This window comes from Ptychodera flava (assembly GCF_041260155.1).
Source record: "Ptychodera flava strain L36383 chromosome 23 unlocalized genomic scaffold, AS_Pfla_20210202 Scaffold_24__1_contigs__length_23054250_pilon, whole genome shotgun sequence".
In the NCBI taxonomy this organism is placed as follows: domain Eukaryota; kingdom Metazoa; phylum Hemichordata; class Enteropneusta; family Ptychoderidae; genus Ptychodera; species Ptychodera flava.
In genome coordinates this window covers 12,288,862-12,312,984 of record NW_027248278.1, presented here as the reverse complement: position 1 = coordinate 12,312,984, position 24,123 = coordinate 12,288,862, and the positions used below count along the sequence as shown (strand labels likewise).

Sequence of the window (24,123 nt, the reverse complement as noted above, 5' to 3'; positions counted from 1 at the left end):
AATAAATCAGAGATATCTTTATGTTTGCTAAGTGAAAGTGTACCATTATGAAATCTGCATTTCATATGAAAAGGATGACAAATTCCTGATACTTTTCTGTTCTCTCTATGAGAATTCAGTATGAGAAAGCAACATGCACAAATATTTCATAATATATATTTGATACAGTGACTTATTTTAGAGATAGAAAAATGACAAGATATCTTTCCTTCTCATTGATGCAATTATTTTCCTTTGTTTCACAGGTTTTCTGTAGAAAGATGCTTTTTATGAACAAAATAACAGTCAAAAAAAGCAGTTTTTGTCATTATTAGCTGTGCTTTTATGGTTTCAATGTTACAAGAAAAGGTCCTCTCAGACACTGTACACATCAAATTTGGCTAAAAAAGCTCTCTATGGCTCCTCAGGAGATTTAATTGGATGGTTGGCAAGTTTTAACACCCATCAAAGTTTTTGATTCACTGCTTTTTCCTCTTTGATATTAATGATTGACATCCATTTCTGTACAACAGTTCAGGACATCTGGTTAAGCATAGAAAGTGTGATACATTCACAGCTCATTCAAAATACAGCTCATTCAAAATGTACTGTATTCAGACTTTAAGATTGACACTTTGAAATTCCTATCTTACAACTGACATGTCAACAATGTCATTAAAACATAGAATGACTATATAAAATATAAATATATGTAAAATGTAAAATATAATATATATATATATATATGTATATATATATGTAGATGAAAGTCCGGAGCTGGACCTATAGCTCTAGTTCAACTATTGAGCACTCTGCCAGTCCGATGAAGACATCAATCTACGTCCTGCTCGTATATATATATATATATATATATATATATATATATATATATATATATATATATATATATATATATATATATATATACACCTTTTGTTTTACCTATGTCGCGCGCCGGGGAGGGGGTCACCCTGTTTTCGAAATTTGGAATAGGGGGGTCACCCTGTTTTCAAAATTTGGAATAGGGGGGGTCAGCCACTTGTTGACGTCAGCAAAAAATAATCCACCGGCCCCCCCCCCTCCAGGCCGAAGAAACTGACCAGTCCCTAATGACATTTTCTGATTACAATTTTTTTTCCGGATAATTCGCAAGTCCATTCTTAGAAATAAGTGTGATAATATTTGCATTTTATCATATTAGTTACGACATTAGATGTACAGGGAGTCAGTGTATTGCAGAGAAGTGACAATTTTTTGACTGCGAATCCGAAACACTAATCGAGGCAGTTCCAGACTTATACTAGTTGAGATCAGAAAGTGGTCTTCATTCCGCAGTCATCTCATCATCTCCTGTGCGAGTAGCGATTCGGTAAAGTATGTACGCTTACTACTTAAATCCATGATAAATATTGTTGTTCGATAACTATGAAAGGCCAAATTTGCGACGACAGCGTGTAACTTGGTGTATTGCTGCGGATCCGTAGCCCTACCACTCCCTTTGCTGGTTGTGTTGGGGGTGTGGGGCAACACAACCAGCAAAGGGAGTGGTAGGCCCCGTAGGGCTACGGATCCGCGGCAACTTGGTGTACGGCTTGTCCATCTCACCGCTTCTGGCGCCAACTGACGCTGTGTCTCAATTTATACAGTGGGCTTTTGCCTGAGAGCGAAAGAGAGTGTAGCGCTGCATGGCAGGGCTGTATGTCACCAGCGTTATACGGCGTCCCACTACAGCCTTGCTGCGGATCCGTAGCCCTACCACTCTCTTTGCTGGTTATGTTGCACTCCCCCCAACATAACCAGCAAAGGGAGTGGTAGGGCTACGGATCCGCAGCAAACTACAGCCCTACTATAACTCTGAGTATGGCCCTGTGTACGATCGGCGTACAACCTCCTGTCGTGGGAGGCCGTATAAACCCGAGATCACACAGCACGGTACGTATGGCTATGGACGCACGATCTCACATTGCAAGTTCGTGCCCCAGCATGACTATGGTGTTATGTCCTTGAGCGAGGCACTTTACTCTTTACGATCTCCTGTCGTGGGAGGCCGTATAACGCCGGGAACACACAGTGCAGTACGCAGGGCTATGGACACACGATCTCAGGATTGGAAGTTCGAGCCCCAGCATGACAATGGTGTTGTGTCCCTGAGCAAGGCACTTTACTCCTTACTGATTCTCCCCGCCCAGGAGTGATGGGTACCTGGGAGGACAGTGGTGGTCATGTGTGCGTTTAGCTCTGCTGCGATGATTGGCTGTTCAGCTGTTTGTTGCTTCCCAGGGAGTTGAGTGGTATCAAATAAGGTATAGTGACCAGGGGGTAATAATGATTGTTTAGTGCCTTGCACACAATTTGTGGACATGTACATTTACGCGATATAGGAACCCATTGTTTTTATATTATCATTTTCAGCACACATTTGCTCCAAGTCCGCTCTGAGCCTGTGCGCCCCATAGACATATGTACATATACACATAACAAACCAAGTCAGGTAAACAAATTAGCTATGTTGACTTAGCCCTGCTTACGATGCTGTGTGTTCCTGGCATTACACGGTCTCCCACCACAGCCCTGCTAATGTCCATATACACAACCGTCGTCATGCAGTCCGAGACCGCACATGGAAAACTACTTTTCTGACCGTTTTCGGCCGAAATCGACTTTGTTCCAATCAGGCCTATCTGATTAACTCAACCGCTCACAGACTGGAAAAAAATTTGCTCCTGTGACGTACCAAACTGTTAGTTTGTCAGCGTTGCACGGCAAGGGCCCAGTGGTTGTCCATATCTCGCATGAACGTATCTTATGGCCAGCCACTGGGCCTTTGACCAAGGATAAGAGTTTTTTTACCAATTAGGGTAAGAACTCTACTTTATATCTTGATCTGTTCCTACAAGTGGGTACTAGTATTAATGGACTGCACACTAAGCTGTATGACAAAAGAGATTATTTCGATTTTGAAATTAATATTATATAGGGCTAAGCCCTTGGTGTTGCGCCAGGCGATGAGATTAAAAATGTTATTTGTATTGATTCATGATTAGTAATCGTAAAGGATAAAATAGCATTAATTGTTACTTTCCATATACGTATAACTATGACCGGTTTAGCCTCTGATGAAAACAGTTCACGTAGGCTACACAATGTCAGACCCTGTAGGTATAGATTTTCGGTAATGTGTAAAAAAGTTAGACATAAATTGGCAAGTTTACCATGAAAACTACCTATTGTGTTTAACAAGGGACTATACTGCCATCATTAACGTTGCAATAGTAACTGTACCGCCCAACTTTCGATATTGTAAGCTGAAAACCAGTGTTACATCCAAAAACAGGCAAATTTTGCAAAAGGTTATTGACACAGAAGGCGCTTTTCTAAGATTCAATCTCAGCATTCTTTGCAAATGTTCTCATTCATATGCACAACAGTTTTCTCTTCTTCTTTTAATAATAATAATAATAATAATAATAATAAAGGATATTTATTGTGCGCCTAATCTCGCAGAGCTCTAGGCGCATGGCTACAAAAGAACTCTCTTCAGGTGTGAGATTTAAAACGATGTGTTTTAAGAGTAGAACGAAATGATGCTAAAGATTGAGTATGACGGAGATTTGCAGGTAAACTATTCCAAGTCGTAGGACCAGTATAGGAAAATGATCTTTCGCCGAAGCTTTTCGTGACAGCACGAGGAACTTTGAGTACACGGGTATCAAAGGAAGAACGCAACTGTCTTGAGGGACAGTACTGTTGAAGAAGGTCTGTAAGGTATTGCGGCCCAGATCCAATAAATGAATTGAAACAGATTACTGAAAGTTTGTATTGTATGCGAGATGTAATTGGTAACCAAAGTAGCGAACACAAAAGACGTTGGACGGAGTCCGATTTCTTGACCTTATACACTAGTCGTGCAGCAGCATTTTGCACTCTCTGCAACTTTGGAGTAAATATTTGGGACAACCAGCTAAAAGAGAGTTACAATAGTCCAGGCGCGAAAGTACAAGTGCGCAGATTAAAGTTTTGGTGGCTTCCACAGTGAGTAAGTGACGAATTGAACTAATATGTCGGAGGTGGATGTAGGCGACTCTACAAATATTTTGAACATGAAGCGACATATTCAAGTGACAGTCAAGTGTGACACCAAGGTTTTTCACATTTCTAACAAATTGAATATCAGAATTCCCGACACGCATAGAGGTAGGGGTTAATTTTGGAGATGATCTTTGAGATATGACCACCATTGCTTCAGTTTTGTTGTCGTTCAACTGAAGTTTATTGTGGGTCATCCAAGTTTTGACGTCACTGATACAATTTTGCACAGTATTGATTGTCACTTGAATATTGTCAATTGTGCTGACTTTATAAAGTTGGTTATCGTCAGCAAAAGCATGGTGCTGCACTCCGTGATTTCTGACAATTTCGAAGGCGTGATAGTAACGATACTTTCTACAGCGACAGGGTGAATAATAATAATTACTCGCTAATAAAAAAGATATATTTTATTAATGGCATGTTATAAAATAATAGCGAGCACATTTCATATTTGTTTATTTACGATCACTCAAAGAAACATGGCGGTGCCCACGAAAGTCGGGTACACTTTCTGTTACTCGCATAGTATATTATGAATCTGCACATCCGTAGTCAGTAAGCCGCTGGTGAGCCTATGAATTATCCTCACTTGTCTTGAGTAATATTCTGTTTGCACCTGCTTATGTGTGTATGTGTCTCAACTTCTCAGATATTGTAGGGCTGTGATTCCTTCGCTGATTTTCAAATGAGACACAGCTCATTAGCATCAAAACTAGAGAGACAGGGATACACCTCAGGAAGACTCGTTAGGAATTTCAAAAAAGTTCTATTGTCGATATGATGACATTGTTGCCAAATATGACACCTCGGTCACTCAAATGATTAGGGACAACATTCCCAGTTTTGACTTACAGAATCACTTCATACAATATTTAGACAAGTTTGGGACAATCCTACTGGGTGTAGCACAGAGAGGGGCAACCATTTTGTTTGTTTACACTGATAAGTGCCATGTCAACAGGTGTGGTGCATGCAACATTGCTGTCACGCCATGCACTCACTACCTGTTTGAAGGTAGACTAGAGCTTGTCTAAAAAAATACAAGAACTTTGGCAGAAAAAATCATTGAAAAACATTACAAGACTGTTATTTCTGCATATAGCAACCTGAAATATCCGTGTTGATGAAAGCCCTTCAAATTTGTATGTTGTCGTCATCACTTTGCAAGCAGAGAGTGGCAGCCATATTTTTTGTTTACATTGTTTACCATCAAATTGTAAATCTAGTTTCAGAACACTACAAAACCATTGACGTTAATCGTGCATATCTCAATGTTTACTTTGAAATATCACGGCTGATATTTTACAGTAAACATCAGTAGGATGAAGCAATATTGGCATGGGTATATGATACTTTGAAATATGATGAAAATCTTCAATATTGTGTTTTGGCGGAAATTTTTTCCTATTTATGGTGAAAAATATGTGTTTCTGAAAACCAGGTTGTGTGATAGCTGTGATATTTGGTAGACTTTATCTTATGGATGATATTAATGTTATCTGTTCAAATTATGATGAAAATCAACAAGTATGTATTTTTGTAGCTATTTTTGCAATTTTGTGGTCAGGCCATCCTGAAATGAGCTATCAAAGATTTCCAACTTCCTTATCAACACACGTGTCACAAATAGTTTTTCTCTATATAATATAGTGGAGCTTTATCAGCTGTTTTCAAACTTCTTTGACCAAAAGTATAAAATAATTGTCTTATGTTTATCTTTTCAACTCTTTCAACAGGGCAATATACAGCTTTTTTGAAGGATAAGATATACGACAACAGTTTCGGAGAATTCTCTATTAAAATTTATGAGAATTACTCAAGAGTTTAAGGTAAGTAAAATGCAGTATATATACACGAACGTGAATATCCCATCCCATCCCTTCCCCGACTTTGTAGCAATACCTTTTGAATTTGAGCCTGTTATTATTGAATAGCTCCATTCTTCTGGATGCAACCATAACTGCACTTCTGGTAAGATAGCGTGGGGTAATTTGTCACAGTAGGATAGCATCCAAGCATAAATAAACAGAAATCTGTCATGTTGATCAAATATTGTAATACAATATGACCATTTAATTGCATGTGCCCAATTCAAGTTTTTAGCTCTGCTGTCAGTGACACGGAGCTTATCAAATAGGCTGATTTTCCATCGTTGTCGTCTGTCCATCTGTCGTCTGTCAACAATTGCCTTCTTCTCTGAAACCGCAAGTCCGATTGCTTTGAAATTTGATGTGCAGTTCACTTGTCGTGACCTCACTTAAGTTTATTCAAATCATGGTGAAATTTGCATATTTGTAGTTTTTGGGTATTTTTTGCTCTGTTTGGTGAAAAAAATTTTCTCTGAAACCGCACGTCCTTATGCTTTGAAATTTTATATACAGTTTACTTATGTTGACTATAGTCAGATTTTTTCAAATTGTGGTAAAATTTGCATATTTGTATTTTTAAGGCAATTTTTGTAATTTTTGGTCAAAAAATCTTTAAAAATCCTCTACTTCAAAACTACAGGTCAGATAATTTTGATATTTGGTACATAGGTCCTAAGGGATGATCTATTTCAGTTTTTGTTCAAATTGTACAGAAATATGCAAATTTGTATTTTTAAGACAATTTTTGTCATTGGAAAAACAATTTGTTTCATCAAAACCACTTGTCTGACAGCTTTGATATTTTGTATACAGATTTATAGGTATGATCAAAGTGTGAAATATAGAAATAATGATGAAATCTACAATTTTGTAATTTTTGGGCAATTTTTGCCATTTTTGGTCAAAAAAATGGTTTTCTCAAAAAGTATAATCTGATAGCTTTGAAATTTGGTATACAGGTTTCTACAGATGAACTAAATGTGATTTATTGAAATTATGATGAAATCTGCAATTTTATATTTTGGGGCAATTTTTGCCTTTTTTTGTTAAAAAGTATTTCTCTAAATTACTCTTCTGATAGCTTTGAGATACTGGCTCCTGCAGATGAACGTAATATGATTTATTGAAATTATGATGAAATCTGCAATTTTATTGGGGGGGGGGGTGGCGGCAATTTTTGCCATATTTGATCAGCAAATTAGATTCTCAAAAAAACTTGTCAGATGGCTTTGTTTGACATGTTCTTAGAGACGATCGCAATGTGATATGTTCAAATTACGATGAAATCTTCAATTTTGTGTTTTTGCAGCTATTTGTGCCACTTTTTTGTCCAGCCACTGAAATTGAGCTATCAAAGACGTCCACCTTCCTCATCCACACTTGTGTCAAAAAAGTTGTTCTCCACATAACACAGCGGAGCTATATCGGCCGCTTGGTTGCTTGTTTTCCAAAGCGAGCTCGAAATCCGTAATTAGTGATGTCATGATGGAAATTTAGTCACTAAATATCTGATAAAACACCCTTCTTGAGACTTTTATGGCTAATATTCAAAGCAATATGATTTGAAAGACAAGGTTGATGACATTTGACAATTTTTTTGCTAAATGTGTATGTTTTGAGAAATGACTTTAAAATAGTTTCCTGTTCAAGTAGCATGTACTTGAGGACAGTGGAAAAGAGATTGAGGAGACATGAGAATGTGAATCAATACATGCATTGCAATTTGTTGTGAAAATGCATCAAATGAATTTCTCTGTAGTACATCAGGATTGAGTAATGTTTTCTTGACCAGTTGTCCTCTGAAGTACCAGGGTTGCCCATGAAGAAATATTGCCTAACTTGAACAGACCATTGAGCAAAAATGCTCTTTGAAGCTTATTTCTTAATTAAGCTTAATTAAGAAGTTTCCGATGTTGGTTCAACATTTTATGGGCAAGCAACTCGTCAAACAATTTATAAATTGTGTCGAATAATAATAGATGTGAGAAAACAGTTGAGAGACAAAGTCATCTAATACTATAGATGACTACTTTATTACTACATTATCATAGACAATGGCTACATACAGTAAAGCACAACACTTCGGTGAAAGACCATGCATAGAGTCCAGTGACGTGAAGTATCTGTGTTGAGGGTAGAAATGTCTCTGCCTTGGGGAAGGCCAGGTTGTCCATAGATAAAGCAGTTTTTGCGGGAACAGTGTCTGTGAGTCACGAGAAAGGCACATGAATTGATGGATAACACATATTGTCAGCAGATTGATTCTCTGGTCGGTAAAGTAACAGTGATAGGAAGCAGTGCCTCAAAACTTAAATCTTGAAAGGAATGTCATCTACATTGAGACACTGTACTAATAGTTACCGTACGTAATACAAGAATATATTTCCTAACATAAATTGTGAAGAAAAGGACTACTTGAAACTTCTTCCTACAAAATCATTACAAGTTCCTTTAGATTAAAAAATTATCTTCACATAGTGCAGACTCATGTTCTTGTTCAGCATTTCATTTTTCTTTTGCATATTAAATTTCTGTTGGCCTGCTCTATACAACTCTGTCAATGTTACTTTATGTGGTTCAGAAACAATAATTTTCACAACTTTCTTCCTAAACACACTTCAATTGCTGAAGAAAATATTGAATCTTCAGTATTATTCAATGCATATCTGAATGCAGCGATTTCCATGATACATGTATTTTATGATGTTATATCATTTTTCATTTTAGATACTGGAAGATTTCGGACTGGACTGATTTTTGCGTCATTTTGATAAAATGCAGGCCAAAGAAGGTAAAAAGATGGTTGGATCAACTGATTCGTTCATCAGTAAATTATCTGGTCATTACAACTGTCCTGACCTCAGTGACGTGGTCTTACAAGTTGGTGACGTATCGTACTACACGCATAAATTTCTGCTCGCCAATTTGAGTGACATCATGCGCACTATGCTTACAGAATCTAGATGGGAAGATTCCAAGAAAGATATCGTGAAGTTGGAAGAAACGCCTGAATGTGCTGCAGTCTTTGGGGACTTTCTTAAGTTTATGTATACAGGACAAGTCAAACTGGGAGTTTCTGATACACTTCCACTGCTTGCATTAGCAGATAAATACAATGTTTCTCTGCTTAAATCAACATGTGAAGATTATATGGCAAGACATATGATACAGAGTGGAAATGTAAATGGAGCATTGCTATGGTGGGAATATGCTACATGTCATAATCTTACACCACTTGAGGGTGAATGTCGTGAGTTGATTGAAGAAAATTTAAATGAAGTAGTGAAAACCCCTGAATGGCTTAATTTGAGTGTTGATCAAATATGTTCAATCCTTAGATCATCAAATGTTGTCATCAAGGATGAATACACGCTCTACCAAGGTGTAGTACGTTGGCTGCAAAGTGCAAATCACGAGGCCAGTATTTCTGAGTACTTGGATGGTGTCCTTCCAATACTCCGTTTCTGTCGAATGACGCCAGAGCAACTTGATGTCATTGAACATTCCTTGCTATGTAGGCAATATTTGAACAAATTCACTCCATATATTTGTGGAGCGTACAAATTCTTAGCAATAGGAAGGAAGGTGACTGCAGCCAATCCTAGGAGTGTTTATCAATCACGTGAATATGGGAACAAGCCATGCCCTGAGACACAATTATCCTTCGCCATCAATGACATACCAGGGTTGTGGTTCCTTGGTTATCAAGACAGTAAACCCGTGTATCACAAATCATTTGTCCACGGCATATCTCACCAACCTCAACAACAAGGGCTTCATGTAGATGTATGTAGAAAGAATAATGGTCATTTAGATGGGCTTTGCTTGAGGCTTTTGCCGATGGAACGAGGAACGTATTCACTGTGCGTAAGACTTTGTGATAGCAAGTCAGGAAAGATACTTAGTGTTATTAGAGGATATGGAACAGTTGGAGAGAAAATTCCGCATATTGCTTATGTTGACGTAGAGGATGATCCGTTTTCAGATACCTTGGATGACATGTTTACCGGTAATACATGTGTTCCAGCCAGCCTACAAAATCAGCATGATCTTCCCATTCTATGTACCTTCGTCGGCATCAAAAATTGTCCTGCAGTCATTACGTTTACGATCAGGGTTATATTTCTTGATGCAATGTGTATGCTGTGAATCACACCAGTGTGCATGTTAAGATCAAAGGTAATGTAGAGGTATCATACGCAAGGACATACAGTATTTGAGATTGTATTTTCGTTTTAAATGTTTGCTATAGCCATGAAACAACTTGATTCCTTTGAATATACATGTGATCCAATGCCCTTTGGAAGAATATGCTTCCAAAGGGCATTAGGTCGAATGTCTTAGCTAATTCAAAACTAATGATTTGACAGATGTTTCTGGTTACAGTTCACTGAACACAGTGTTCAAATTAGACAAGATAACTCAATGTAGTCGGATTGACTGTTATTTGTGAATAAGTAGAGAGTACATTTGAAATGTCAAGTTCATTGGCCGTTACAGTGAACCTTCATTCTCTAGTCATTTCTGCTGTTTTTGTTTCTTTGCTGCTGTTGATGTTTTTGAAGTTTGCTTTAGCTATTCCTCACACGTTGATCATTTGTAGCCTGTAATGGTTCGCAAGAACAAATTTTATGTTGCAGATTTTTCCATAATGATGTGACTTCAGAGGGTAATTGTTAAAAAGTTAAAGCGACAAAGTTGGCCATTTTTGTAATGAATTTTTTTTTATGTGAGATACTATTTATATTTTTTGACATGTTGAAAGATACTGAATAAATGGGTGCCCATGCTTGTATTCGACCCAGGTTTTAGACAAATTAAATGAAACCACCGTAAAAATGAATTAATGGTCATGACCATAAATTAATTTTCGCGATGGTTTCATGTATCGTTTCTAAAATCTGGGTCGAATATATGCATCGTCACCCATTCATTCAGTATCTTTCCACATGTCAAACAATATAAATTGTCTTTCAACATGTCAAACAATATAAATTGTATGAAAAATGGCCGACTTTGTCCCTCTAATTATGTAAATCTGTTAGACCCCATTTGAAGAAAAACAACATGAAAATAAACTAATGGTCACAGCTCCTTTAAACAAACACTTTGTGTAGTTTTAGCTCATATTTGGTATGTATATAAATACCAAAAAGAGCTTATATGATGAGTTGATGGCGTCTGTATGTATGTATGTATGTATGGGTATATATGTGCAGATGTACGTCCGTCACACGCAAAGGCTCCCATACCGCCAAAGCTACCATCTCAGTATTTGGTGTACAGGTAGATGCAGGAGTTTAGATGTGACGTTGTTCAAATGAACATGTCAGTGTCAAAAAATAGGCAAACGAGGTAAGAAGAAGGGGAAATCCTGCAAATGTGCAGGAGTGGTGGCAATAACTGAAACAGCCCACACATCTGAGTAAGAGGTCTTTGACCATTAACCTATTTGTGTGTAGGGTACCTATTATATGTGGGAGTGGTGGCAGTAACTGAAACAGCTTATTAGTAATTTCCTGTCATTGTTTATGAACTCTGACATATTTACAGACCTGCTCAAACTAAGAGGGACTGTGTCTGCTATGCATGTTGCTAAAGTTGACCTCCAGTACCTAAAGTTTCAGACCTTGTTTACTTTTGTCATTCTTGTTTTGCTGGTTGTACTGTGCGGAAAACATTGTCATAACATCAACGTAGAATTTTCCTGCACTGAACAGATAGAAACAACACTTATTGTTGATCTTTGGTATGTACCAATTCTGATCAAATTTGAGCGACACCGTATAATTGCGGTATTTTTCATCACCTTTCATTAGCTCATTTGGCATATGTATATATACTAAAGAGAGCTTATATGGTAGGTCAGTGGTGTATGTATGTATGTATGTATGTATGTATGTATGTATGTATGTATGTAGTATGTATGTATGTATGTATGTATGTATGTATGTATGTATGTATGTATGTACGTATGTATGTATGTAGGTATGTATGTGTTTATGTTAGTATATGTGCGAATGTATGTCTGTCCATATCAAAAACTCCAAAACCGCAGTACTTAACATCTTAGTATATGCTGTACAGGTGCACCCCCGGCTGTCAGTGTCCAAAATATGCAAATGAAGTAAAAAAAAGGGAAAGTCTCGCGAATTGCTAAAACGTACAAAGAGTAAATCAGTAAAGGGAGGAACATGGACCCGCCAATCGATTTGAAAACTTTGTATATGCAGGAAAGTCTGGCTATGGGCATGAACAAGAGACCTGATCACTTCCTTTAATGTTCCCTTTTAGCCTGTGTTTGTAATGTCTTGAGTTGACTATTGTGTTTTGCCTATGGTATACCAGACGTTTGAGTGCCATTTTGTGCAGTTTGATAAAAAAAAGGCCAGATAACGATTGTGTGAATTTTGAAACCCGACTGACCCTAGAATACACATCGGTCGGTAGACATTTTTTTTCACATTTTGAAAATTTACCGCCAAACATATAAACTGCCATCCTGTAATCTGTTAAATAAATTCATTCTTATATTGTAACAAACCATCAAATTCCAATCACATTGCGATTAGTTAATTTTTTTAAGTACAAAAGTATTGGTAAATACCGAAACCCTATGAATAAGTATACGAACAAAAATAGTTGTCAGTTTTGAAGGGACACTTTTTTGCCGTTCATTTCATGTCATTATTCCTACAAATGATAATTATTTGGCAAAACCAAGCAAAATCTACACTAGTCTTTCAGACTGTTCCCGGGAACTGAAAACATTCTACTATGTATAGCTGAGTATTGCAAAGGGATTTTTATTCAACCATGATCAAATTGATGAATCAACAACCACACTGCATTTCTAAATTATTAATGTTCTAATATACATACACACCTTACTTTTATTTGTGATCATGTCAAAACTTGTGCAAGCAGACCTACAAGAGTACCAATTTGGAGGTTTCTTTTTTATGAAAATGATCTCGTCCACACAACTTCATACACCGGAGAGGAAATGAAAGCTGTTAAGGTGTGCTGAGTGCACCTAGGGGTACAGATGTTTGGACTTGTGAATTTTACAGTGCTATGCTGGCGTGCATGTCCTGTAAACTCGATTTCATTGCTGGTTTTGACAGTCCGGGCTTGAATTATACCCAATTATGTAATGGGCAGAAAAGTGCCACACTGAGTTGCAGATTTTGGTTAAATTTGGGGTTTGTATTTTAGAAACAAATTTATCAATTTATGATATTAAAAATGGCACAACTCTCTCACAATGTTTTTCCTGTATTAACCATGCTATTGTTTTCTCTTGACTTTAAACAACGACTCAGAAAGAGATTGCAGTTCAACTTCCATGAGAAGAGATTGGGCAAAGTTTAAAATTTCATTATCTTGGTGCATGCTACCTTAAGACCCATACAAACACACAAAAAATTGAAATTAATGGAACACATAAGTAATGTTACATCGGAGTTATCTGAGCACCCACTGTCTCCTTTGGTATCTGAGTTCCAAGCATAGCAGAGTTACAATTATCTCCGCAAATATCACAGTCAAACCCTGTACAACGTAAAGGGAATATTAAATGTTGAAACTGCAACTTACATATTACGCTTATAATCTTTTCCGAGAGCGAGATTTACTCTCGCTTCATTATAGACTTGATGATAAATACTGTAATCCCTTTCTTTTTTGCATTGTTGCGTTTGGTTTTATCGACGCCATCTGATTTTTTGAGACATTTTTCGTAACAAGAAAAGGATACAAAGTTAAACTGAACAAAGCCAAAGAAGCATGCAGCAGTGAAGTCGCAGACGATGTCGCATACACATGCGCTGATGATTTTGCCTTTTGACCTGATACCAAAGCAAAATCGTTTAGTCAAAGCCACTGTGCGATTCAGGTATGTAAGTCGGCACGTCTTGATCCGAATCTGAGCAAAACATTACTAGCGAGTACGGAGCGCGTTGCGTTTTTGCTGCAGGTGCAATTTTAACCTCTCTGTTAAGGTAGTATTTGCCTCGAAAGTGACAGAGTTTTCTAAAACTTTCCCAGATGAAACTTTCAACCATTCTTACCAAAGCGACAATAAAAATCGAGGGTCACTGTGCAGAATTGGGAATTAGGGAAACAATTTGCCAAACATTTTGCAATATTTGAAATTCAAAATGGCCCCAATCCCTGTATGGACTCTAATTGGAAAAAAACAACAAATAGTGGATTTTCGAAAATCTACGACAGTGACAGTTTTTCTTTCTCTAAGAGCTTTAAAATGAGTCCCCACAAGTGGTAGATCAGAAAAGAACTGTAGAAATTACAGGGTCCGACTTTCTGCCCTGAGGTGCATTCTACCTTAAAATGGGTCAGCAACTTCGCTAGCCATCGGTGTTCCTTCGGGCAGAGACCCTCCCTCGAAACGAAGACTATGCTACGCAAACCGAACCAAGCAGCCATGCGCACCGCCCTAATTGAGGAACGGACGTGGAAGTGTGATTGGCCGCGTATTAATCCGCCGTCTTATGAATTTCGACGAATTTTGACTGTGAATTGATACTTGTAAATGGAGTTTTCTGAACGATCTGTGTAGATACACGATATTTCGCAATACTTCAGGCCAAAGTCCAGGGATCACGGCGATATATGGGGTTTGGTTCTCTGAACCAGACTAAAATGGTACGCGATTTTGAAAATGTGTTTTGACCATGGAGCGGGCTCCATTGGTTTGGTAGAGTGACCACACAACTGTTTGACATTTATGACAGAATACGGCGCCATTGATTGTTATTTAACGAACGACATCCGTAGTACCCGTACAACTGTTTGACATTTATGACAGAATACGGGGCCATTGATTGTTATTTAACGAACGACATCCGTATTCCCATGAAATGTGCAACGCCAAGTGTTTTTGCAAAGCTCTTCTTTCACAACTGACAATATTTTTGACACGGATCTACGATAATACACGAAACAGTTATGTGAATGTTACAGCGGGGGAGCATACAGCAAGATAGCTGTGATATCACAGCAGTACTTGTGGCGTGTATCGAACGCGCTCGGGTCATTGGGGTCATAGGGACTGTGGCGATGACCCCAATGACCCGAGCGCGTTCGATACACGCCACAAATACCGCTGCGCGCAGCGATATCACAGCTAACGGCAAGATAAAGTTCAACTGTCACAGTATGGCGTACGTAACCATGGACGCAAATGGAGGTTGCCAGGAAATACAATTTTACTGATGGCGCGCTGGCCGCTGATTGGCTAATGATAGCGAAAAATATTATAGTATAACGTCGTCAATTTTGGAAATGACATTGGTATACGCCTATCTTTCCCTCTATCCTATCTTTAGTCTCGGTGACCCAGACTCTCTGCTGGGGGCGCTGTCGATTCCCCCGGAGAAGACGGGCAGAAGCGACAGCGCCCCCAGCAGAGAGTCTGGGTCACCGAGACTAGTCTATCTTATGCTCTACTCCACATCAGCAAAATGGATAAGGTGAGTATCATTTGACCCCATGGACATAACTCTTTTCATAAATCTGCAATATTATCAACAATATCTTAAGAAACTGGAGACTGATGAATACCAATGTCACGGTAGCAAACTTCCTGCTTGGCCACGCAAGCATTTTGGAAGGCGCCATGCTCGAAACTTCCATTCTCGCGAGCCAGTGCAATATTCCGCTCCGCTGATCTACGCAAAAATCAATCTCTTAACGGGTAGCGCTGAGCTGTTGCCGTAAAGAGGTGCGTAGTTTACGACGATGGAAACTTCCAACATTTACACTCGTAGTTTTCAGGAGTCTAGTTGTGTTCTCTAGCATTACGATAAAATCAGTTAAATGAATATATGGCCTCCGTTTATAACGAATAACGTGACCATAATAACTATTTATAATAAATGTAAGCAGTTGGCCTAGTCCACACTTTAGACCCTAAAACGGATTAAGGGAGCCGTCATTATTTACGGCCTGGGGGGGGGGTCGGAGGAATTGCTTTCGAAACTCCAAAATTTCGAGTAACCCCCCCCTGCCAACCATGACGTGTTTGAGTAACCCCCCCCTCTCTGCTACAGAAAATTTGAGTGACCCCCCTCCCCCCAAAAAAAAAATTGGGAAAGTTAAATATCTATACAGTAAAATGGATTGCTGCTGCGACAGGCCCTGTACAGACCCTGATTAAGCCCTGTGGTATAGGTCTTTGTCGGAAGGAGGTTCCAATTGCTGTGGCAGGGGCTGATGTACAGGTCTATATCCAGTGCTCTGGTGACATGCAGATATTCTGTAGGATTTTTTTTCAAGCACCACAAGAGACCGCATAAGCGGTCGTGGGGGGAGGTCAGGAGGGGGGTGTCCCCCCTCCTGCCATTGGAGCTTTTGAAAAAAAGAGGTTAAAATGGTGTTATTTTGTGGCACTTGGGGAGTATTTTTTTCGTATAAAAAACTCAAAGGAAAATAAATCTGAGACAGTATTCCAAAACTTATATTTCAGTTCACTGATTTCAACTATATTTTTGGAACCGAAAAAATAGCAACAGACATACATTTATTCACATTTATTATTTATTATTATTTTCCTGCAATAAAAGATGGGTTTGTTGTCAAGGCATTCAACTGGTTTTAAACTTTATAGCATCAGAATAAGCTTGCTTTACACATTTTCCCCTATCGGTAACCTATACAATGTAGAATATAGAAAGCAGACGTTTCTCATTAATGATCAGGCAAGTATATCAATCTTTAATCAGGAAATACTGAAAAATGTACTCAGTACTAGCCTCTAACATAAGGCTTGCCACGTCGAATAGCTGATCATTCTCGTCTGAAGATCACAATAACGTGAAACACATAGCGTAATGAGATTTTAGTGTCTACTTGAAACTACCTGTATTATGATTTATATATATATATATATATATATATATATATATTATATATATATATATATATATATGTATATGTATGTATATATATATATATATATATATATATATATATATATATATGTATATATATATATGTATATATATTATGTGTGTGTGTGTGTGTATATGTGTGTGTGTGTACACAAATACCGGGTATGAATATACATATCTTTACTATTATTGTTGTATTAATTCGTAACTCCACTAAATGCTTCAATACATGTCAACAAAATTGAGTAGCCCCCCCCTTTCTTGTTCTCCACTTTTGAGCAACCCCCCCCTTGTAGCTTTCGATTTTTTGAGTGACCCCCCCCTCAGATTCCTCCGACCCCCCAGGCCATAAATAATGACGGCTCCCTAAAGGTCTATGTGCACAAACAGTGTTAGGAAGTGTGTTCTTGTATTACGTCACTATTAGTATATTGTCTCACTGTAAGATGACATTCTTTCTAAGATTTCAGCTTTGAGGAACAGCTTCCTATCACTGTTTACTTTACCAACCAGAGATTCTATCTGCTAAGACAATATGTTTAATCCATCATGTGCCTTTCTCGTGACTCATGGACACACATCCCGCCAAAACTGCTTTAGTGAGCCGCCATTATTTACGGTCTGGGGGAGTAGCAGGAATTTTTGGGATGTCAATCAAAATATTGTAGCATTCGCCTTTCCAAATCAGAGACATTTCTACATACAACAGATACTCTCACGTCACTGGACTCTATTGCGCAGTCCGTCACCCAAGTGTTATGCTTCACCGCACCATCACTAGGCAAAGTATATTATTAGTTTAGTAATAAAGTAGTTTCCTACTGTATTAGGGACTGTTTCCTCAGAATGGGGTACATGGGGGATCCCCCTGTTTTTGACTTTGGTGATTGGGGTCACCGTGTTTTTCAAATTCTGAATAGGGGTCAATGTGTATTTGAATCACAGCACGAGCTCAAACTTGCATAAAATGCATCGTACCTGCCACGAATTGCATCATTCGGTTGCGCGCCCTTGGGAGCGTAACTAACGTATACCAGAGATATATGTCAGAGAAATCATTTTCAGTTCTTGGCATGCCCTTTGGGCGCATAACTTCAATATAATATATGGATGTTTGCAAATTGAAAGTCTGTCGATGGGGCGCGTAAGTGCAGAGCGGAATTGGAGAAAACAGGCGACTGTGAGTAAAAATTTATGGGCGGGTAGGATAACAAAATCCATAAAGCTCTGAATTGGAAGCAGACTAGCGAATTTCGCGGCATATCGGAGCAGCGTACTATGTAGGCTGCCACTACGGTTGTCATCATCTAAGAAGAGAGCGAGTTGTCTAGCGAGCGTGGTTTTCGTACTTTTCCCGAGGATCGCGTATACATCGGTGCCATATACCTCGAGTTGGTGAAATATTGTACAATGGAATGGATAATCGCGCGGCATTTTTAGATCGAACACTTTTCTAGACTTAAGTATATTTAGCTAGGGTGTCGGTGTAATTTTGCATTTAATACCTGCAATTCATGACTACAGTATAATATACTTTGTTTTCATTTGAAACGCGTGAATGGGGTGCACGCGATGATTGGGGTGAACGCTATACAGCACAGCGGAGTTTCTCCCGGAACCCGGCAGAAACTAACTCACTACTGCGCAGACTCAATTGTAACGCGTTTAATTGCTACGAAAACCTGGCCTGGGCTGCCAAATTCCAAATAGGTTTGTATGAGAAAAGAGAGACTCAAGAGAAACTAGTACAAATGATTTTGATTTTTAAGAAATTCACCGACTTGAACTAAGTCCAGCAAATTCCGTACGAAAGGCGGAAACGTATTTGGTATACATGTACCCCGATGGAGGAGATCTGATTTCTTCACTAGTGATTTACTGTATTTTCATGATTTCGTCCAACGGCCGCTTCGCTTTCACTCGATTTGCAGTTGTCCTACTGTAAACGGGAAAGTCTGCTGACATTATTTGCCTCAATCTACTCTGTTATTATTTTGATAAGCCCATACATACTTTGAGAATCTCCAGTATTTTCCCCTAAAATTTACCTCATTATTACAATAATACATCTCATTGAGCTTCTTGGCTAGACTTGGTTCAAGTCGGTGAATTGTTACAAAATATAGTTTCTCTTGTGTCTCTCCTATTTCATACAAATTAAACCTCATTGGAATTCGGCAACCCAGGCAAGGTTTTCCTCGTGATTGCACGCGTTACCTTTGAGTCTGCGCAGTAGTGACTTAGTTTCTGCCGCATTCCGCGTTTCACATGTAAACAGAATCCTACACAAATCATCGCGTTCACCCCACTATTCACAAATCACAGACTTGAACCAAATCTACTCCTTGGCTATTATATATAAGATACTGTATCATTAGCTGCACTACTGTAGCTCGACTCGGAGGTTTGTCAGAGTATTTGGTCGGACGGCAAATACTCAGGCAACACTACAGTACTGCAGCTAATTATATGGTCACATGTCGACTCTAGGGATGCACTGAAAATGGAACAAACATTTTTTTCTATGACTCTGTCTTTCAGCGTATGAAAACGCAAACCAGTGATCATCTACAAGTCGTTGGCTCGTTCAAACCTTATGTAAGCAGCTTATCTGGTCTGTTCAACAATCCTGATCTCAGCGATGTTGTCCTGAAAGTCGGTGAGGTGTCATACCATGCACACAGGTTTCTGTTGGCCCATTTCAGTGACGTCATGCGCACCATGCTAACAGAATCTCGTTGGCAGGACTCTCAGCAGGCTGAAGTGAAGTTGGAAGAAACGCGAGAATGTGCAGGAGTTTTCAAAAGCTTCCTTAGGTTTATGTACACTGGACAAGTTGCGTTAAACGTTTCAAGAGCACGTCCAATGCTTGCATTAGCAGACAAATACAATATTGCTCTGCTTAAATCAGTGTGTGAAGATTATATGGTAAGACAGGTGATACAGTCTGGGAATGTAAGTGAAGCATTGCAGTGGTGGGAACACGCCAAAACGTACAACCTGAAACATCTTGGGCTCGAATGTCTTGCATTGATAAAGGAAAGTTTAAATGCCGCAATTAAAACTCCCGAATGGCTTAACCTGAGCATTGATCAACTGTGTACCATCCTTGAATCCTCAGACGTGGTTGTCAAGGATGAGTACACACTGTACCGAGGCGTAGAAACCTGGCTGCAGTGTGCAAATCACAAGGCCAATATTTCTGAGTACTTGGATCGTATTCTACCACTGCTTCGCTTTTCTCAAATGACACCACAGCAAATTGACGCCATTGAAAAATCTTCACTTTGTGAGCGGTTTTCTAACAAATTCATCAGATATGTTCTACAAGCATACAAACTCTTTGTAATGGGAAGAAAAATGGTTCCTGAAAATCCTAATGTCGCTCATCAACCACGTGAATATGGACAGTCGCCATTGCAAGAGACAAAGATATCTGTCGACTTCAGAAGCCTAGAAGAAGAGTCATATCCGAGCTATCAGCACAAAGTAACCGTGCATCTTAAAACGATGGCGACAGGCACATCTTATCCACAGTCTCCATCAATTAGGCCTAATTTAGATATATGTAGGAAACCTAGTCAGTCTGGTGATTCATACGGTCTATGGTTGAGGATTCTCCCAGAGTGGCCGAGCACGTATTCAGTACGTATAAGACTTATCGATGGGCAGTCAAGAAAGACGCTTAGTGTTGTCAGAGGAAGTGGAAAAGTTGGGGAGAAAACTCCACATGTTGCATATGTTGATATACAAGATCGTTCATATCATAATATTATAACAGAAATGTTTACTGTTCAGCCTGGCTTAGGGAGCAACACCTCGTATTATTACATGGCCAGTATGCCGATTGTGTGTGCATTCCTCGGCATGAAACACCTATCGGCTTACAACCGGCTTTCTTGTGCTATCACAGTTATATTCTATAATTAATGTATATCGCGCCTCAGGACAGATATTCGGACTCTCAAACTTTTACAATTCTTTTCTAATATACCACTTATGCGGTTCATTTTTAAGCTCTTAGTGTAAGAAAACTTTTCACTGGCTTATTGTTCGAAATTCGAAAATTTAGTTTTTTTTCTCGTAGAGTTAACAAGGGGATGGCGGCCATTTTGAATTTTAAATATCGGTAAATCTTGGGTTATTTGTTTCTCTTGTATCAAAATTTGCACGTTGACCCCCCGATTTTTATTCCCGATTTTGGGAGAGAATGGTTGAAAGATTCCTTAAGGAAAGTTTGAGAAAAAGTTTAAGTCTTTCATTATCGAGGCGCATACTACCTGAAATGCCCAGTAGCGTCACACGTTACTACTAGTACGTAGTGTTTTAGAATTGAGAATATTATCACAGTTTAATCGCAGTTTAAACATAAGGCTCTTTCTTTTTCGACATTGCCATTAAAAAAAATCCGCTGCACCTTACAAAATTTACTGCGATTCCTGTCACATAATACAATGTTACCAAGAACATAAGGCTGCATCGCAGATTTTAATTTGAAAGCGAACGTAAAGATACTGTATACTAAAACACGATTGGAACCAATTTGGGAGAATCGGATCTTTTAATTGTTCAAATTTATCAAAAGTGTTAGGTGCCCTATAGCTGAAAGTGGCAATATTACGAATTACCCAAGAAAACGAGTGTATTGCAAAAACGAAAAGCAAATAAGCTTACATGTGCATATAAACATTTCTACACTAGTCAATTATCCGAAATTTAATTAGCTCTTATCGTGTTTAAAGTAAATTTGAGTTGCGCACTTTTTATGACATTGAAAATTCAATAGTCTCATTGCTTTTTGTTTTTACATTTCTTTTAATGATATCTTACCCGTCTTTTCACTGCCAACAGCACCCAATACCTTTAGTTTTTTTCAAAGCTTAGAATCTAGAGTAAAATTACAATGTTTAGGGTATTCACTAAATATTCAACGTTGTACCTTAAATTATGCATGACACGGTACTGAGTGTACTCAATAGTTGTACTTGTTGTGTATCTGTGACGAGGGATCTTTTCACTTGTACAAATGTACAAACTAGTATCCATGAAGATTTTGTACCCTGTTTAAGTGAAAGGTAGGAAATACTACATTGTCAGTAGTGGATACGTTTTTGACAAGTAAGTTATAGTCGATCTTCACAAAATAGGATACTGTGTTACGTATGTAGCCCATTTCAACAAAGACAAACAATTAACCTATAAAAAATTATAATGTTTTCATCGTTCAAATGCCTTTTGCACTTTTTGTTACCTTGTAATCATATTTGAAGAATTAAAGTACTGTTTCCCTGTTTGTCAAAAATTACCATTCAGTTTACAATGCCATGGCATTTGTTATATTTGTATAGTCTCAAGGAAGAAGACAGATAAACGGAGAAGACGAAATTTGCAAATAGGTCGAAATATTTGCATAATGGAATACTAATGACCCCTTCACAAATCTGGTATCAGTCCCTAAAAATTACACGGATTGAAGAACCAATTTCTATGTTTATCATCGTTACATCTGACAAGTGATCTCTGAAAAATCAAAGTGAGCAACAACTGTCAACATTAATTACAACAAAACACCTTCAGTTCCGTTGTTCTAACATCGGCCACAGTTACTGATAACTGTAACAGTCGAGAACAAAGTAGCAAATCATCACTTTAATTTCAAATTACAATGCCGCAGGGAGCAGACTCAACGACCATTGTAAATGTCAAATCCTTTATAAAGTATCACTTTCGCTGATTAGACTAACATTCTGTACTTGAATGATTATGGTGTTACATCGACCACAGTTACTGGTAACTGTATCAGTTGAGAACGAAGTAGAAAATCATAATTTTATTTTCAAATTATATAGTAATAACACAGAGAGAAGACCCAACGATTATTGTGAATGTCAAATCATCATGAAATATCCCGTTGCTTCGCTGATTAAACTAAAATTCGTTGCTTGAATGATTGTGGTGTTACTTATTCCATGTCTGGCCGTTTTGCACAATGAGAAAGTTTCACGTTCAGAAATTATCACATGTACTTCCCATATCTATCGTCTCTGAACATAAAATACCGGGATTTATACTCTTCTCGTACTACGTCATGACAATGCCTTGTATATTATCAATTTTGGTGCGTCTTAACTTTTTTGTGTCGATCTTCAATGTCAAAAAACAACATACCAGCCCGTATTTCTCCCGCCACGTTCAAAGGAGACTGCAATTAATATAACGAAGACATAACCCTTGTTTATACTACTCTATCCGTGATATTCAGGCGGAAGGGGACAATTGAATGCTACTGTGCAACACAGTAGTGTGTACCCCGTGATGAACCATCGTTTACATAAGAATTCAAAACCTATAGTCATGTGTATGCAAAGTGCGGCGTCATTGGTAATCCCGGTTAAGACAAATTACATTCCTAACTCTAAAATGATGTAAATGACATTGCTAAAAATGAACAATAAAACTACATAACATTACAATAACACCTACATATTGTGCGGAGTGACGAAACTGAGAAGTTCTATTTATACGGCAGTTTTGTGGCGGGACCGTGCCTTTCAGAAGAAGCATCATGGGAGTTCAGTAGAAGATAAGATTACTCATTAAGTTTGGCAGATAGAGTTACGCAACATGTTCGAACCAGAGATGCAAATCTTTCTAGCAAACCTGTGAGCAAACATACAACAGATTAAACATTCTTGATGAAGAATGGTTTGGAGCCTGAGTCGAATGAGGTCACCTCGTCAGGAACTCTATAAATAGGGCAGACAAAGTTCGTTTTGACAAAATAGCAACTGGGCTCGGGTCACATGCATTTCAGATGAAGTACGGCTTTCTGGAGCCTTGCTCTCGTTTGTCGTTCCATGGTGTGTTTTGAAAAAGATAAAAAGTCCAACAAAGTGGAAAATCTACATAACGCTATGGTATTACATAAGACTTTTACACAGAGCGCCCTCAATACGCAGCAGGAGGTAAAATGTTCCTGATCATTGTGTTCTCAAATTATCTGCAAAGCAGAACAGTGCGGAAAGCTTCTCCACTTGCGTGTCCGTTTCTATGAGGTGTTCGTATAGCAAAATTTGGACTCAAAAATGGAATCGACAGGAAATGTGGACAGTAGCGGCACTGTATCTGAGTGCATGAAGACGGCCCGTGATTTACCCGAAACACCAGTATACTCGTGTGAGACTCTGCTTAGCGTTCAAGGTATTGTTTCATATGTATTAGTCTAGGGTCTTGCCGCAGTCTTTTCGCCCAGCGTTCATGGGCCAAGGCCAAAC

At 38.5% G+C, this 24,123-nt stretch overlaps 1 protein-coding gene across 1 annotated transcript; it reads left to right on the top strand.

Annotated features, from left to right (window-relative positions):
* The first annotated feature begins 15,325 nt into the window (after window positions 1-15,325).
* Window positions 15,326-22,154, top strand: LOC139124527 (BTB/POZ domain-containing protein 19-like). The gene is made up of 2 exons (XM_070690666.1): window positions 15,326-15,430; window positions 19,391-22,154. Exons 1-2 carry the CDS (start codon window positions 15,422-15,424, stop codon window positions 20,777-20,779), a joined length of 1,398 nt encoding a protein of 465 aa, XP_070546767.1. The 5' UTR covers window positions 15,326-15,421; the 3' UTR covers window positions 20,780-22,154.
* The last annotated feature ends 1,969 nt before the right edge of the window (window positions 22,155-24,123 follow it).